Below are 19,052 nucleotides of genomic sequence, written 5' to 3'. Positions count from 1 at the left end.
AGTTATATTTAATCTCATTATTTATCTAAACCTGGACACATTAACCCCTTTGGTGCTGACGGAACACGCTGACATCCCATCACCTGAAAGGGGAAAAAAATCGTTAACATTGCACCTTGTTGAAAAAATATCATCCCACGCCAATAGGTTCAGTTTGACAAAGGCAGGGTGACTGTTCCACAGCACAGAAGTGTCCCACTTGGGGCTTTTGTTTTACGAACAGGAAGATGTGCTCAGCACTGCAGAGCTGGAGGCAGGACACCAGTATGAACCTAGAAAAGGAGGACGCTGAAAAGTGGAATAAAAATTCAGTGACCAAAACAGGTACAGCTGCAAGGCTGGTCTTAAAAAATACACACCTTCCACTACTGCTGTAGTTAAGTTATAGTCCACCAGTATGTTCATGCATTGAGGCTGAAAGGCAGCAGCACAGAACAGAGTGCGCGTCACACAGATTAAGTCCAATACAACATGAAAAGGAAGCACAGGGGTGAACATGGGTTGCAAAGTGGCTTGCAGATATGCAGCAGCTTTGAGGAGCTAAAGGATATGAGCTGAGCTATTAGCTGATGTTGAGATTACAATGAATAAGTGAACATTTTTGGTCAGTGCCTCTTGCTGCTGTTATGTGTTACGGTGTAGGTCAGTTGGACCACCATTACTACTTCAAAGTGCTGAATGACTGAGAGGCAGGAAGTTTCTCCTGTCAGTCACACGCTGTCAGTTATCTTGGGAGTTTGCACTTTATTCTATTTGTGTCTTTTCCTCACCCCTTTCCCCCTCTTGGACCTATCCAAAGTAGTTCCAATCTAAGCAGGTGGACATCTTTAAAATGAGCCCAGCCTTTCTTTGGGTAAGGCTTTTCTGCCTCTCAGTGCAGCTAAAGACCTTGGGACAGTGGGAATAAAACACAGCAAACAGTCAACTAAAAGCTGGACTTTGAAACATCATTTCAAAGTCAGTGGAAACAATTTAACACAATCCCGAGCCAGATAAGATTGATTCATGTTAGAGTAGATAACACAAAAAGGGTTCTGTTGTCTAGTCCAAAATATTCATAGGTTTAGGGTTTACAGAATTTTGTATTGCATTTACATAGATACATGATTGACAGGTGGAGAAAGATATGGACAGTGAATAATTAGAACTGCTGGAACAGATGAACAAAAGGCAAAGCAAATAAAATGTGGTGATTTAAAGGCTTTTTCAGTCATGCTAATACTGTGGCACAAAGAAGGGATAGTAACGGTGGGTCTGCCAATTGCTCACTTAAAACCTCAGATAACCATGAAATTTTGTAGTGACATTCATGATTCCCTGCATTATTGTTTTTATAGAAGCAAGCAAGCAATAGGGCCCACAATGTGCTTGACAGAAATGTGCAGCTGACAAAAGCAGAATGCAATGCAATAGAAAACAAAATAAAAGAAGACGTGAAATAACAAAATGTGAAAAATTAACGGAACGCTTTCGTTTCAAGCAGTGCAAAAATTAAAAATTCATAATGCATCAAAGCAGAGCTGGTGCCAGCAGTATTAGCCAAACACTTACATAAACGGATACGTCTGTAGTTGACTTTTGGAGGAATCCACACAGCGAACACAGTCAAAGCATTTCTGTGAGGGACTGAGTATAGTTTTTCCATTTTTGACATAAGAGTGGGAGCTGAGGAGGGATGTTGAAGGAAGGTGGCCTGACTGGAAAGACTTCTGTGTGAAGGTGACAGTTTTAAACTGACTCCTGAAAACAGCAGGCTGGCAAAGGAGCAGCATTGTGAATTGCCAGCAAGCGATCCATGCCAGATGTACTAAGCTAGTCATTATGCTAGTCAGTATAGATCAACATGAATGCATGTGTGCACATATCTCTGTATCTTCTAGCACATATCTCTTACAGTCGAAAAATAGAGTGGAAAGATTGTGCAAGACCAAATTAAAGCTATTGAAGTTTCTCAGGTGGCATCATGGTCGCTTTGCTCGAGAGCTGTCAACCATATTGAAGGCAATAGAACAGCCAATCAATTAGGAAAATGTGCATCCCCTGACTGGTTGGCTATGGTTCCTGGAAGTGGCTGGCTGTCACTGGCTGAAGGAGGTGCTGCATCAAAAATGTATTGGCATTGGCCACAGTTGCTTCTACTTTTTTATGCTCGCTACTAAGGCGATATGGCCTAAAATTTATATCGCGATATAATTTGAAGCATGTGCTGTAACAATATATATCGTGATATATTCTTTTCTTCTGTATAACGTATTTTCCACACTATAATGCACACTTAAAATCCTTTAATTTTCTCAAAAATCGAGAGTGTGCCTTATGTATGAATTCTGGTTATGCTTACTGACATCTAACCGATTTTTCGGCGTGCAGAAATCTGTTAAAAATGTTTTAGTACAACTTTGGTAAGCCGCACTGCTTGATGGATCGTCAGAGCATTACGGCTGCCGTAGTGAGGAGCTTCACGGAGTAATCTGGGTCCAAAACTCCATCCATTTCAGGTCCCAAAGTCAAAAGAACACTGAGAGTTAAAAACGGTCTAAATTCTTTAGTCTTTAATAAAATCATCAGCGTTGCTGCTTTACCAGGTGTAACAATTAAGTTTTACATCCATGAAAACAGAAGTTATTAAATTTAACGGAGTTAGAAGTTAACAGGAAGTTAGCTCGCTAGTTTCCACCTAAACACAAGACCTAAACATGACATACCATGTTCTGGCTGAGAGATTTCTGAAACTAATTCAAACGTACAGCTCTGCTACCACTTCTGACATAAATGAAGACAGAAAACTAAACAGCAGTGGCGTTTGCAGGGTTACTGAAGTTGGACTATCTGGTATATAATGTTGTGCTACGTGGTTGCTAGCGACACAGCTATGTTAGCATAACATTAGCACAGTGAAGCTGGAGGATGAACGCTAACTTTTTTTCCACTGATAAAAGTTAACGTGAGGGATTCTGGTGGTCAGGGACAAATGCAATCGCATAGCAGGATGCTATACACGGGCCAAACTTCAGTCAGGAGAACAACTGAGATCATTCATCCACAATAAGAGGTTAGTTATTAATATACTGCAACAACATGGAAATATAACAGCTGCGAGAGAATTCAACATTAATGTATCAATGCTACAGAAGTGGAGGAAGCGCAGTTTTTGGCTTTCCCCATATTTCAAAAGTGCTTCATGTCTTTGCTATGACTGTCAGCATAATTTGCAGATGATAATGGTTTATAATGGTTTATCAGCGGCTACCGCTGCGATGCTTTCGACTAAAACAGGCGCAGCTTGATGACATCATCAACATGTACTATCGCGATAGAGTCAAAATCTCTATCGTTGGCCAAATGTATCATTTCTATCGTATATCGTTTACATCGGCCAATCCTACTCGCTACTAGCTTAGAAGTAGTACAACTTGAAAAAGTGTGATGCAATCTGGAAATGGAGAAGGTTTACTTTCTAGTAAAAGCTCAGCCTCAATTGCTGCAGTCAGCGTCTTTAAAAAAGGTAATCAGTCTTCATTTCTTATTTGTTATTCATTTTTCACTCCTTACAGCTCAGAGACTAGCTGGCAAGCTAGCAGCAATAGTTAGCTAGCAAACAAAGCAATCAGGAGGTTTTTGCCAGCCAGTGAGGAAATACACATTTTTTTCTCAAGCAATTATTGGTTGCCAAGAGTTCGCAAACTGACATCTATGCCTGTGTGACTGGGGACCTTATTCATTTGATGCTGCACTATCACCATGATTGTCACATGTAAATAATGGCGCATGGTCACATGTCTACGAAACGTCAATTATGGCTGTAATGTCAAAATGTTCTTTAGGCATATCTCCATGTGGTTGGGAAGAACACACATCAGCATAACTATGCAGTTTTCTTCACTGTTGTCTGTTGTGTATTTCTGCCACTTATTGGTTCCAGCGGGGCAGAATCCAACAGAACTCTATTTCACACCTTGCAATTAAAGAGAAAAAGAAAAGAAAGTTGTTCACTAAGTAACATGTTCACTTTTAATAATGGCTCCATAGCATCCCACTGCCATATCTGCAAACATCTGGGAAAAACGAAATCTATTTCAACTCCAGAGTGGACATCATAGTTTGTTTCAAAGGGTGCTTTTTATGTTCTCCCTGGTTGCAGATTTATTCTCACCTCATTTTATTTACTTTTTTCCCTTCTACTGTGAGACCAGGACCAGACCTGGCTCACAAATCAATACATGCACTGCTAGTTAGGACATCCTATGTGGTACGTATGCATGTGTGGCTGTGTTTTTTATGTGTACGCACAAGAGAGCAGAGGAGATACGAAGAGGTAGGGAGCCAGGGCAATTTAAAATTGGGAAGAACAATGTTGAGCCAAGGTTTCATTATCCTCCAGGCTACTGTACCCACACAGTCGACAGCTTGTTCATAGAATAGATTTTTACAACAGCCCTAAGAGCAACACAGACGAAAGTGGGATTTTTATAGCAGTGTGCTGTTTGGTGGGATGAATGGTTGAGTGATTTCACACTGCTTATACATGAATTTTGCAACACATCACACAAATTTTGACATTTAGGTGAGGAAAAATCCAATATTACTTATAATGCATTACCTTTTGCATGGGTAAACATTCGCCTCTAAATATCGACCTGGAAATGGCACCTTAGTCTGTAGTTGAACACAGTACGTGACAAGGGAGATTTCATCGTTTACATGTACAAACCGTCTGTGGTGTGATGCCCCCCCTCCCCCCACACCCACACACACACAGCCAAATGGTGGTGCATTTCTTAGGCCACGGGGCTATTTTTTCTTTTAAAAGCTGAGGTGTCAAAACAGGTATTTCATGGTTGGATACCCTTTTTAATCTGTCTCTCTCTCCCCAAGAGGCTTCCACTCTGCTGACAGTCTTCCTCTTTCTCCACCACACTCACTCAGGCTTTCTCAAAAGAATAGAAACAGAACAGTGTGGCCCGGCAGCCATCAAACCCTGTTGGTATTGTCTCTATTTAACTGCAAAATATTTTATATTATTCAGCACGGAAAGGTCGTTTTTATATGATGTTAGCGTATGACTGATTTTACATTTACAAAACGAGATCCTGTGATGAAAGTAAAGGCATCATCTAGCTAGCGCACATAGTGGGGAGTTGCCGGGGAAAGGAGGAAGTAGCATGATAATTTAATTTTCTGCAGTCTGAGCAGCATGTGTGTGACACTGACTTGTCAGCTGATGGATGATAACTACAGCAACTACAGCTGCAACTAGGCATGAGGGATGTGTGTGTGTGTGTCTTAGTTCCAAAAAATGAGCGCATGCAAGGATTCCTGTTCCAAATTTTAAAGTGGATGCTCTTTTCATAACAGACCAAGCATAGTGGGGTATATCAGCCAAAAACCAACAAAACTGGATGTCCACAGAATCGGTTTCTTCCATTCCAACCGCCTCAAAACAATGAGACAAGATTGTAGACCTGCACAAGGCTGGAGTGGACTACAAGATCATCAGCAAGAAGATCACAATATTTCAGTATCTGCAAGGTCCTCCTGCTTAATGGGTAGACCTGTTTTTACATTTTCCAGTGAACTCGAACTTGGTATGATTCAGACAAAGCTTGTGAGAAAGTGCTGTGGTCAGATGAAACTCAACCTGCTGTGTCTCGAGGAAGAGGACTCCTGAGTATGACCCAAAGAACACCATCGTCACAGTCGAGCACAGAGGGGGAAAGATTGTGCTTTGGGGCTGTTTTTCTGCTAAAGGTACAGGATGACTTCATCGCACTCAGGAACCAGTGGAAGAGGCCTTGTAAATCTTGGATGAGAACCTTTTTCCGTCAGAGACAGCACTGAAGATGGATGTAAATCCAATATGACAATGACCCAAAACATACTTCCTACTACATTTCTTGTAGTTGCTGAAAAACTACAAGAAATGTCCTTGCCAGCACAGTTTTCTACTCCAATTATTAAGCAGTCAGTGACCTGCAAATCAATTCACATCCTTTATGTAATTTGATTTTCTAGATTTTTGGTTCATATTCTGTTTCTCTCCATTAAAATGAAACTGCCATAAACATTAGAAATTGTTCATTTCTTTGTAATTGAGCAATCTTACAAATTCATGCCGGGATTAAATAAATATTTCTCTCACTGTATTTGTTTACTTTCAGGGCACAGGTGTTTTTGTTGTAGATTTTATCTCCTGGTGCATAAACAGCTGTCTGATGGAATGATTTGATATTTTGTGCCATTTCTCATGTTATCTCTTGTTTTTGCACCCACGCGCTTGCCCGTGTCACTTTTGCTAATGAAATTAAATCCGCTAATTAAAGGTGTATTTAATATATATGCCGAGTCGAGATCAGCATTTGAGCTTTCTTGTGTATTTTTGTTCCCACAGAGGCGTCAATATTGTCTTATGACGGCAGCATGTACATGAAGGTGGTGATACCTAACATCATCCACACCGAGGCTGAAGACGTCTCCCTCCGCTTCATGTCCCAGCGAGCGTTCGGCCTGCTCATGGCCGCCACGTCTCGTGATTCTGCGGACACGCTGCGGCTCGAGTTGGACAGCGGAAGGGTCAAGCTGACGGTCAACCTAGGTATCGTATTAGCCGTCACCTCTCTTGCAGTTCTTGGGGTGGCCTTCCTGTTTCGGTATTTCTGTTCTTTTTGTAAAGATTTTCTTTATGGTCCAGACCTTCTGTCAGACCTAACACATACTAAACCCGTTTTGTAGTTTGTCTTTGTAGTTGCATGGATTGTTTTTGACTTGCCTGGACTGTAAGTTTTTATGCCTTGTTGCGAAGATGTCTTTGTAGATTTTTCTATCCATCAGTCTAACTCGTAACACACTTATCCATGCACCGCAGCACATCTTTTGAACTGGCCGTAGATCACTTTAGTCATGCCCATTATTGTGCACAAATGGATTTTCTTTCCAAAGACACACATTTCACTTTTGAATGATTTCAATAGATGGCATCTCTGACACATGCGTTAATTCAAACACACAAACACTTCACTTTATCTTCTGCCATCTATTCTCAACCGCAGGTAGGCGTTACTGCATTGTAGTGCTGCCCTGATAGTTTGCATTTTTATCATGTGGGTTTGTTTCTTTGTCCGTTTTATTTGATTTGATTTCCCTCATGATAGCAGGTTTATGTTTCCCTCCATCCATTAGTAACCCCTGGTCTAGCTGGCATCTCCCATGCCTTGTTCAAAGATGGCACTCACCCCTTCAAAGGCCCAGAGCCTGCGGCCCGTCTGGCAAACAGCCCGATGCCACGGCACCTAGCTCGCCTGCAGATGGTGGCACGAGTGGTACATTTAAGTAGAGTGCAGGCCTTTATACCAGTAAGGCTGGAAGAGATAGACTTGACAGAAAGAATAAGTCTTCTTGTAAAGCATTTGAATATAATAAAAGCTAAAAGTCTAGAACATTTGTAGAGAATTTTCTTGGTCATTTCTAGTTGATGTTTGAATCTGAATCCAGTGTTATTGAAAATTCAGTTTAACTCACGTAGCTCATTTTCCACAACCTGGATCCTCTGAAAGGGGGGGGGGGGGGTCTTAAGGCCTCTGTGTGGTGTTGGTGCTGAGTGGCACGAGGCTGTTTGCACCCACTTTTCTGTTGCGGTTGACGGCACATGACCAGCCTGGTCACATGGATTTCAACCCGCACCCGACCATCACAGGCTCAGTTTCCCCCTTAGGTGTGGATTTGAATCTAAGATTCTTCTTCTCCTGGTGTGCCATCTAAAACGGCTTTGTTTCACACGACTAGTACAGTATTTTGGACTCTGGGTGCTGGGTTGCAAAATCGATGTGGCCAATAAGTTGCAAGTGACCATTTTGAAACATGATGGGTGTTTAGGGGGGAAATGACACGGGTTTAAAAATGGAGACTAAAAAGCTTCAGATGGTTTATCCAGTGCAGTAATATTGACCCGTGTTGGTCCAATATTGCTGGGTACAGTAATACTGATGAAAAGAATTGGACTGGGGATTACTTTTCCAACGCTAATATAGAAACGCTTAATGTCAGTCGCCGGCTAAGCTAAAATGGTCACCAGTGTCATGTGACCGTCCCCGGAAGGTGGCTTTTTTTGCTCTTGGATGTCTGCAGCTGTAACCTTGAAGGATGCGATTTCATCTGTCACTTATTCTCCCCTCCCCATCTAGACTGTGTCAGGATAAACTGTAACACCAGTAAGTCAACATTCTTCTTCTGCAGCCTTCTTCCTTCAGTCAATGTTTGATTGTAGCCTGTGTGCAGGGATGTGTGAATGCAGGGGACTGAAAAGAGGATTTCTCAGATAAAAGGGGGGTATAGCCAAAGTTCAAAGCTATGCAAATCAGACTTAATGTACTCTATATATGTTAAATGGCCCATGTTTCCGTCTTTTGCACTTTCAGACTTTGTGGGCTGTATTGTTTCTCAATTACCCCGTAATAGATTGCAGCGTCTCTTTTTCCTGTTCTTCTTATTTAACACATACTGCAGAATATGGGTTTATAATGTGAAGTACAGCTGGTGTCAGAAGTCATGCTGTTATTCATTAAAAGGACCAATAGTTTCAAAGTGCTCACAGTCTTGTAGAAAGGACAAAAGACAGAACACAAAGAGTCCTTCAGCTGTGTGTGTGTGTGTGTGTGTGTGTGTGTGTGTGTCTGTACTGAAGTGCTACATTGTAGATGCCCTTTACGTTGATAGCTGCAGCTGTATATGTAGTTCTTATTATAGTAAATAGTGAATATAATGAAGCATTGTTAGGTTTGTGCATTTATGATCAGATATGTTCAGGATATAAAAGCACCAATTGAAATTTGGATTGAACTAGCAGCCACAATGCAGCAGACTCTGCTCTGAAGCCGCTCCGGCCTCTTCATCGGCTCGATGGGGCTGCAGTGCCCTCTCGTGGTTACTTGGATGAATTACTTTAAACTAAAGCGCTCAATTAAAAGTCACAATAAAAAGTGTAAATTTAAAAATCATCGAACACTAGAAAAACACAGTCTTTGTATGAGTAACAGCATCGCTGCCAGTTTGAAGAACTTTTTTCCTCTGCTGTGAAAAACAAAGCAGATTTTCTTTTTCGTTTGAGCACCTCTAATCTCACTTAAAGCTCAGATGGAGGAGATGTTATCTGTATGTCGCGAGGACGAATGCTTGATTTGAAATTGAATTACTTTATTTATGAAAACAAAGATTTGGTTTATGCTTGTGCCATCCCCGCTGTCCCTTCACTAACTAACCCTCATCTTCAGGCAAAGGCCCTGAGGTTCTTTATGCTGGACAAAAGCTCAACGACAATGAGTGGCACTCAGTGCGAGTGGTCCGCCGCGGTAAAAACTTCAAACTCACTGTGGATGACGACATGGCGGAAGGTAACGCTCTTGTAATGCATTTCTTTATTGTTTTGTTGAGATATACCAAACGTACATCATCTCGCATCTTTTTTCTTTGTTTCCTGGGCTGAATAATGTGCTTTTATTTCTACTTTCATGAACAGTTTACATAGAAATTACACATAGTGTGAAGAATTATGCCTTTCTTCACTGGAAAAGGCATGCATGTGGCATTTATTCCTAGTATTACTCATCCAAAACATTGCAAATTATGAATATCCTGGAAGTAAGTTGTGCTGGGTATGAGAGTTTTTTCATTTTGTTCCACTGGCATTCATTATCCACACAACCAGGGCGTCTCGCTTCCTGCTGCTGGGTCATTCCCTTTGCCTCTTTTTCCTTTCTCTTCTCTCCCAGGTCAGATGGCGGGTGATCACACTCGTCTCGAGTTCAACAACGTGGAGACGGGGATCTTGACTGAGAGACGCTTTGTTTCATCTGCTCCTTCACCATTTATTGGTCATCTGCAGGTATTAAGAGCTTATCAGAAGCTCATGTCCTGTAGTATTCATTATATAATTCAAAGTCAGCAGTGGCATGTATCTGTGAGAGGAAATCAAGCATAGCTTGCAGGCTGATAGCAGATGATTTAGCTCAGCGGTCCCCAACCCCCGGGCCTCGGACCGGTACCGGTCCGTGAGCTGTTTGGTACCGGGCCGCGAGAGTTGAGGCTCAGGTGTGAAATGTATAGTTTTCAGGGTTTTTATCGGTTTTCAGCATTATTTTGTTATCGTTTTTATCGTTAACTCGGTTTTCCTGGGTCTTTTCACGTGTGTTATATATAAATTTTCTTTTTTTTGGTACCGGTACTAGTTTTATTTTGTTGTATTTATCCGCGACACCTTAAAGGCCGGTCCGTGAAAATATTGTCGGGCATAAACTGGTCCGTGGCGCAAAAAAGGTTGGAGACCGCTGATCTAGCTGACACAATAGGTGGCTGCAAGCCGCTTTGCAACCCACATCCACCCAGCTCCTCCTCAACAACAGATGACATATTAGATTATTCTGTCATAATTTATTTACCAAATAAATGTTATTTTATTGCTCTGAACTTGGAACTCTGAACATATTAACTGAGGCTGTTGGGTTTTTTGTGCTCTGAGGATGGGAAGGTCAGACTTTGGGGCAAACTTGCTAAAATTTTTGCTTTTATAGAAATAATCTGTCTGTCTAATGTTATGAGTCACTGTTATGGGTCAAGTTCATTCCAATGGAAGCAGCAAGTAGCAGTGAGGGTGTACGTGTATTTCGATTTGTTTTTTTCAATTTAGTCGATTTTATTTACCTCATTTTAAGACCTGCTAATGACATTTTTTAATATGTTCTAATATGTAAAACTTTAGAACTTAAAGAGGCTGTACTTTTCTTCACACTATAATTAATGTCAGGTCTGCTGTCAGTGCTGTGTGAGAACCACACCAGCATACTTTTATTCCTTGTGTATGTTTTTAGAGATTATTAACTTGCTGTGATTCCTCCAGTCTTAGGTTGAGGTCTGAGGTCAGTTTTGCTCACGACACAGTCGTGCTTCACAGGTAGTAATAACAGCACCATCTCTCCCCCAGAGCCTAAAGTTCAACGGTATGCAGTACATCGATATGTGCAAGAATGGCGACATCGACTTCTGCGAGCTCAACGCTCGCTTCGGCATGCGTTTCATCATCGCCGACCCCGTGACCTTCAAGACTAAGGGCAGCTACCTGGGCTTGGCCACTCTTCAGGCGTATACCACAATGCACCTCTTCTTTCAGTTCAAAACCACCTCACCTGACGGTTTCATCATCTTCAACAGCGGAGACGGGAACGACTTTATCGCCGTGGAGCTGGTGAAAGGGTGAGTGGGACGAGGCGTGTTCATGTTTTATTCAGCAGTTGGAGTCCAGATATGGATTATACATTTTAAATAGCAGGGCTGATGTGGGTACAGTTGGTACCTTAAGGCTTTATGAATTTAACAGAGAAGCCCAAACAAATTGATCCCAAATCTCCTTTTGCACATAAACACGATTGTGTTGGGAAGAAGATTGTTTTCTCTGTCAGTTTAACTCCGATTAGTGTCAGAGCAACGTGAGGTGATTGTGAGAGTTTTTCCATTAAAATTTAATCCCTATTGCAAGATAAAAAAAGACATACTGCACCCACACATGCGCACACAAAATACCCCCCTCCCCAAATACTGATGTGTTCATCTGCTGCTCCTTCTTCTTCTCTGCCAGATTTATTCACTATGTCTTTGACCTGGGAAATGGGCCCAGTCTGCTGAAAGGAAACAGTGACAACCCACTGAATGATAACCAGTGGCACAATGTGGTCATTACCCGAGACGCTTCCAACACACACACGCTCAAGGTGGACGCAAAGTCAGTCACTCAGAATGTCAACGGAGCCAAGAATCTGGACCTCAAAGGTACCTGATCTCACCTTTTCATCAGCTTTTTCACCTGAAATAACATCATGTCTTCATCTAAGGTAAATAACAAGTAAATAAAAGCACAAATGAACAGTTTGCTGACATAAGTTTATACACTATACTATGAGTCAGGGGTTACCTGAACCTAGAGTTACCTTTAACCCAAAAAAGATTTGCAAATGAATTGTATCAAAACAGTTCAGTATCAGATTATTCTTTTAACCTGCACCAGTAACTTCCTGGAATATCTTTAATATTAAAAAAACATAAATTACTGAACTTCAATAACTTAGTGAAACTTAAAAGGGTGTGTTTAATATATAAAGTCTTACACTCCCTTGCTCCACCACCACTAAAGCAGTTTATCAGGCATAAAGAAAGCTCAGACAGGACCACTCGAGCTACAATCCGAGGAGACTTGTTTATACCCCACAGACGGACAGCATTTGGGCAGAACGTCCTCTCTGTTAAGGGTGGCCATCTGTGGAACAGTCTTCCTCAACCTATTAGAGAATGCTCGACATTCAATTTGTTTAAAGCAAAGGTTAAAAACTGGCTATGGATAAATCAAGTGTGTGATCATGTATGAGTTGTATATTTTTAATGTTTTATTTCGGTACAGAATGGTGTGTATGTGTAGTTTGGTGATGGAGTTTTTATTATGAATGAATGATGATTTTTTATGAATTATTGTCTATTTCTTTATGTTTAAGGACAACAGGTGGAAATTAGCCTTTGGCTATAATCTGGCATGTTTACATTCATGTAATTTTTCTTTTTACATTTATGTTCATTAACATGCACTGTCCTAAATAAATAAATAAATAAATAAATCTTGTGGATATGCTATAAAAAGTATGTTTTTCAAGTATTTTAAGTGTATTTCATTACATTTAGACGAAGTTAGCCCACAATTGCTGGCTGGAGCTGAATAGTGACACTATATGACAAAGTAAAGAAAGTAAACAACAGTGATGCAATCGCGTATTTTCCTCAATTTTCAGGCGACCTGTTCATTGGAGGTTTGGGACCTAACATGTATCAGAATCTCCCCAAGCTGGTGGTTTCTCGGGAGGGCTTCCAGGGCTGCCTGGCCTCGGTTGACCTGAACGGCCGTCTGCCAGACCTCATCAACGACGCCCTTTTCCGCAGCGGGCAGATCGAGCGCGGCTGTGAAGGTACAGATGGCCTACAGCGTAGGAGATTCCTGACCTGCTGCGTGAGATTTATTAGACTAATTAGAGAGCTCCTCTGTAGCCCCCCCTAAAGCCATTTGCTGGCACCGTTAATCCTCATTCTGCTTTCCTTTGCCAGGTATTTGTCACATTTTAGGATAATTCTTGGAGTAGAATTTGTCAGTCTGTTTATCTAATAGCAGCTTTCTGAGCTTTTGTGTTGCATTCGTATATTTAATGATAACAATATGTTGTAACCTCAGGAACAATTCTAGATTGTTTTACATTGTAACTCGTTTAAACCGAGCACTTTTCCTCCTAAAATTCACATCCTAAGGCTGACTAACGTATTGCTGTTACAAAATATAAACGAGCTGCTGCCAAGGTTGTATTTTTTACAGTAACTCTTTTGACCTATATCTATAAATTGAGATTCTTAGTGCTTAATAAATACATTTTCCCATGCTAATGCTTTAACTGTATTGAAATGGAATTGATTATTCGTGCATATGGAAAAGCTTACAACACATTTCCTCTAGAGGGCAGCAGAAGATTAAGATAACAAACGCTGCCATTATGGTGAACTCGTTTAATTTAACACCTTTATTTTTAAGCAGCTCAGCCCTCGCTAAAAAACCCAGTCAGCGCCCCTCTCCTGCTGCCACAGTAACAAACTTGTACAAGTTTTAAGAACACTAACGATGCTGCTCCCCACTAACCTCTACTCTTGTTTTCCGCTCTGCTCTGTTCTGTTTGTTATTTTTCTTTCTGCGCTAACAAAGTTGGTTTCACCAAAGCCGACCTGCAAGGTAGAGGGTTAAACTCCGCCTCACGGAGGCCTGCTCGCCTGAAAGTCTGCTGTGTGCAATGCATCGTGGGTGTCACCATGGCAATAAGGACCCCTTTATGTGCTGCAGAGGTGGCTTGCTCTCTGAAAAAAGAAATAGAGAATGCTGGCAGGGCAAAAATGAGTAAAATTATTACTTTTTAAATGATTTGTACTTTTCTATACCACAGCGCGGCAGCAGTGTGATTGTAACCACATCCGATCAGATATGTGGCCGAAACTGGCAAACTCGGCTTCTTTCAGGAACACATCTGATAAAGTTGCGCAGGGACTTGCAGCGCACGTGTAATTAAAGGGAGTAAACAGATGGGGTCAGATAAGTGACGGACTCGTGCCGACGGTCCAAAAGTCTGGTTAAAAGCAGAGGCAGACAGTTTGTGGGAGTGCTGTGTTCTTGAATAAAAATGCCAGTTGTGACACTGCAGGCTGGCGCAGACAGCAGGAAGAGGCTGTCGCAGCACATCTAAACACTGTCAGTGTGCCGCTGATGGATCAGACCTCTCTTTCTGTCTCCATTTTTTATTTTAATAAAAAATCCATCACATCTGCTGCTTTACCCAGATGAGTGTTGCTATTATTTTTTTCCAGAGAGGAAGCAGCCTGCTGCCACAACACTGGAGTTCAGCAAAATCCTCCATCTCTAACAAAACGAGCACCGATGTGTTTGATTCGCGCTGATGAGCCGCTCGTGCCCGCGCGCTCTCTCTGGGTTGCCTGGTTGACCACCGTTACTGTCCATTACACAGTAAATGCACTTTCAGCTGGCAAACTTGCTCTGTTTATTCCACCTCAGATGTCTTCTTCTCCTTCTTTTCACATTGTCTTGCACAAGACAACTGCTCTTAAACAGTGTTTACTTGCATTTGTCTGCCATGTATTTGGACTGTTTATTTAATTTTTGCTTTATTTAATTTTGTTTGTTTCCTCTACGGTTATCAGAAGGGTTACTGTCAAGTTTTGTTTCCCCTTTTGTCTGTCTAGACTCTCACGGGGGGGTGGGGGGTTGTTTATCTCGTTATCTATGCTGTGCGCTTGTCCTTATCTGCATTCCCTCTCAGTAAAAGTATTCAAAAGTAAGAGCTATGTGTGGCGTGTAGAGGAATAGCAAACACACATCCAGTTTGACTTTGAATACCCTCCTCAACTCCTGTCTGACTGAAGTGCATACACGAGGATATGCACTGCGTGTTCTCGAGTAATCTTTCCGTTTTCTCTTCGTGAATTGCGTCTGTCCAGTGTATCCAGTGTTCGCCGTGTCAGTATTTGTCAAGGAAACGACCGGGCTCGCTTTTTTAATGCCATTTTTGTTGTCTGTTTGTTTTTTAAATGTGGGTATCGTTAAATGCAGTTTTGAATCCATGAGCCGTCTGCTAGGAGGTTTATGTCTCGTCTTGCCTGTTTTATAGAGGGAATGCAGCGAGTTTTACTCTGATAAAACTATTTGGAAACATGTTGGAATGAAATGAAGTGCATGCGCGTCCACCCGCACACACTACCAAAAAGAAGGAAACTTAACAGTGTCATCACATTAGCCCAGACGGGGGTCCAAGTCATTTGCAGCAACGTGTCTTAAGTGCCGATTGGAGTGCATCGCACACGCTGCAAGCGGCGTCTTCTACAGCACTTTTCGCAGTAATTAACTGAGAGTATATGCTGATGTTCCCCCCAACCCTGCTCAAAGAGCGTGCAGTCGACGCTGCGAAAACCTGGCGCCTGTGCGCCGCCTTCCCAGTGCTGCAGCAGCTTTAACCAGCATGAAGCAGGATTCATCAGGCAGTGTTTTTTAAACTGCATTCGCACTGCAGGTCAGGCCTCGTGTGACGACACTGTTTGCTCCTTGTTTTTTTCTTCGAGGCCCACATGGTGTAAACCTGTCTTTCTAGAGTGCATTCCTTCTGCATGGGTCCTGCATTGTTTAGCCTCAGCGGTCAGTCTTATCGTTGCTTGACTGTGCACCTGTGGTATCTCTCTCTCTATGTTTCTTCTCCCCTTTCACCCTTTTTCAGGGCCCAGCACCACCTGCCAGGAGGATTCATGCGCCAACATGGGCGTGTGCATCCAGCATTGGGAGAACTTCACCTGTGACTGCTCGTTGACGTCCTACTCGGGGACCTACTGCAACGACCGTGAGTGCTGCTGGCTTTAAGAGTTTTCTGCATTTGCCTTACATGTGCATTAAAGGGGGACTCCAGAGAGAAGTAGAAAGCCTTTAAAGGCTGAAGGACAGTTTATTGAGGAAAATTAAAGTATGCAAGGCTCAAAGCCAGCTCATCTCCACAACACTGTAATCATGTGGAGGTGCAGCACAAAGTTTATGGAATCCTCCTTTAACACATGATGCACGAGGTGCACAGAACAGCACAAAACTGCACAAAACTGCACAATACTGCAAGGTTACAGTTCATAAGTCGTACCATTATACATTCTTATGCACATGCACATTATTATATTTCACACTCTGCACACTCCATGCTAAAAACTGGCTCAACCCATGAACTCATGTGTGCAGCACTGAGAGCCGCATCCTTGACTCAAGGACTCGTTGGTTCAGGCCTGTTAAGTTAAAGCTTTGTTAAAAATGCTGCATGAATCCGGAGCTGAGAGCGTGTTGTGATCTTTAAATGAAGCACCTGAGAGATGCCGGCAGTTGTTAAGGGCATCTATTTTTTTGCTTTGTTGCTTTGACGTAACAGGTTTGCTTGATGTCCTGAGCTTTCGCGGTTCGGGCTCGGCGGTTAGCCCGACCGCAACTGATGATGTGTAAAATATCCACTTCTGCCTCAATCGCCTTTTCATAAGCGTCCTTCAAATAGCTTTCGCTAAAGACGAATTGTGAGTTTGTGTGCGTGTGTGTCTGAAAGCGAGGGAGAAAAGGGATCTCTTATCCCCATGACGACAAGGGACTTCCCCTTAGTAATCACGGTTGGCGGTCTTTCATTTAGCGTTTAATAGTGGGGGCACAGCGCTGCTGGGCCGGACTAATGAGGTGGTGGAAGCTGTTAGGAGAGCTGCTATCTGTGAGTGCTGGCATCCCCTAATCATCCAGACCTTTCTGATGTCAGGCCCGGCTGCTGTGTATGACTTTATATCTTTCTCTCGCTTTTTCTTCTTCTCTCCTTCTCACTTCCCTCTCTTTCACGATCCTCTGACGCAGTGTTTTCCACACGGGGGCCAAACAGCCGACCTCAGCTCTCACTCGGTGATGGGAGCTGAGTGTTTATGTGTTAATTAGTGATGAGAAGCCCTCATTAATTCCCCCCCGGCGCTGCCTGGGATGACATAGAGGGAGGTCTCATTGATTTCATATCAGCAAAGATGTAATTCTTCCTGAGACACAGGCGCTTTTGACGGTGACATATTTTACATCTTTGTGACTCTGAAGGTTTAGGTTCGCCTGCTTCTTTTGGAAATAGATGTGCACTAATATTGACTAGGCTGTCCAAGCGTGTAATAGTGTTTTTAGCCGTGCGGTTTTAGTCTTAATGAGAATTTCGTGGCTGATTTTCTTTCTTTGCGTAACTCTTTCCAGCAGTTTCTCTTTACTTGTTTACGGCAGAAAGGAGATGAAGAGAGGTGAAAGCCAGGCAGACAGGCACGCCGCTGCGGGAATACTCCAGCGCATTGGAGTTGTGCTCGTATAGCACAAGTGTGCATGACTCCGTCTGCCTCAGATAAAGGGTCTCGTTTACTTTTCTCGGATCGAGCCGATCTTCCGACGTCCACTCTGACGACTGCCTTTGTTTCCTGTGAGGTTTCTGGAGCCCCTACAGAGGAGTCACGCACCACCAGGTGGCAGTAAATCCACGAGCTGGACCGCACACCGTCTCCCCGTGCTGGGAGAAAATGAGATGCAATCCCCCGAGCATGAAATCAGTTTCCTGTTATTTTCCTCCGCTGCTTTGCCTCTTGTCGTTCTCTCTTTCTCTATACATCCCACTGTACCAACCCACAGCCCTCTCGCCGGCTGCAGTTATTGATCACTGAATGAATAATATCTTCCGGACATTGCAAGAATCCAGTGTATTACATGTACAATTTGTGATTACAATACAGGCATGTTGCCAACAATTTTCTTAAGTCCTTGCCTTTGTGCGTGCATGTGTGTTCCAGGCATCTTTTATTCAGCAAGCACAGCGCGAGAGAGGGAGAAAGATCTTCTAATTAACAATGTGGGAGTGGAGCTTCTCCCTCGGTCTCTCTGCCTCTCCATCTCTTTCTCCAACAGATAGCTGCTAGCAAATATCATTAATTGCCTGTTTCTATGGCTTCATCTCTACCCATTGTCCAAATGAAGAAACTTGAATAAAGTAAAGTGAACACTTCTGCCAGTAAAGCGATTGTTAGCACTGAGCCTCTGTGCCCTCTTCTCCATCATAGCTAACAGGTCACTAGGTGGTGGAAAAGATGAAAAAAATAAAGGGGAAAAAAGCGCCTCAGCAGGCGAGAGCTATCCACACTGCTTCCATTTATTGCTGTGTACCTTCGCAGCCTGCACATTGTGACTGCACACCTTCACTTATGGGAACGTGACTGTGGAAATTCAGAGGGCTCTTTGCACCTCGCAGGCTGTTTTCAAAGCCTCTCGGACAATCTGTAGGTACATGTTGTGCCCAGCACTGCTTTAACAAATAGTTGGGGGGTTGGAGGGGGTTTATCCTGCTGGGTTCTGGCTCACTGCTTTTGTCGTCTCACATCCTTTCCCCTTCTTCTGCTCCGCTCCGCTCTCCTCTGCTTTCGGAGCGGACCCTCTCCACGTCTGGTTCCGCGAATGCCGCAGAGTTTCATTTAAATCCAAGGACATGAGAGCTTTGGGCCAAGCAAGAGGAGCAATCGGACACTCCTCTTCCACATCCAGAGCAATTACTCAACTTACGTAATAGAATTATCTCTGCAAAGGTCGCTGCATTGTTCTACTGTCAGGGGCATGGTAAACAAACAGAAAGGAGAAGTGGAAGAGGGAGCAGGAGGCGGAAGACAGGGAGCAGAGCACTGTTCGCCAGTTTGACGCTCACATCAGTAATTGCACAGATAGATTTAGTGATGAATTTCACTGTCAGTGCAGTGATTCCTTCAGAATCCCTCTGCTCCAGCTTTTAGCCAGTGTCCTTCATTTATTTTTCCAAGGCGTGCACAGAGGGTTGCGACCATATCTGCCTAACTGCTTACACAATTGACAACAAAGCAGCTTTATTACTTCGTTCACTATTTATAAGAAA

General features: G+C 42.8%; 1 protein-coding gene across 1 annotated transcript in view; it reads left to right on the top strand.

The window, feature by feature from the left end:
- Nucleotides 1–19,052, top strand: part of nrxn3b (neurexin 3b) — a 346,576-nt gene that overhangs the window by 132,284 nt on the left and 195,240 nt on the right. Inside the window, exons 10-18 of the mRNA XM_087852476.1 lie at nt 6,389–6,592; nt 8,178–8,204; nt 9,264–9,383; nt 9,762–9,874; nt 10,970–11,238; nt 11,621–11,811; nt 12,819–12,992; nt 13,772–13,798; nt 15,843–15,962. Coding sequence (XP_087708602.1) covers nt 6,389–6,592; nt 8,178–8,204; nt 9,264–9,383; nt 9,762–9,874; nt 10,970–11,238; nt 11,621–11,811; nt 12,819–12,992; nt 13,772–13,798; nt 15,843–15,962 — 1,245 coding nt within the window. The remainder of the gene's footprint in view (nt 1–6,388; nt 6,593–8,177; nt 8,205–9,263; nt 9,384–9,761; nt 9,875–10,969; nt 11,239–11,620; nt 11,812–12,818; nt 12,993–13,771; nt 13,799–15,842; nt 15,963–19,052) is intronic.

Source organism: Neolamprologus brichardi, chromosome 15 (genome assembly GCF_056152115.1).
Source record: "Neolamprologus brichardi isolate AB-2024 chromosome 15, ASM5615211v1, whole genome shotgun sequence".
Classification (NCBI taxonomy): domain Eukaryota; kingdom Metazoa; phylum Chordata; class Actinopteri; order Cichliformes; family Cichlidae; genus Neolamprologus; species Neolamprologus brichardi.
This window is presented reverse-complemented; position numbering and strand designations above follow the sequence as displayed.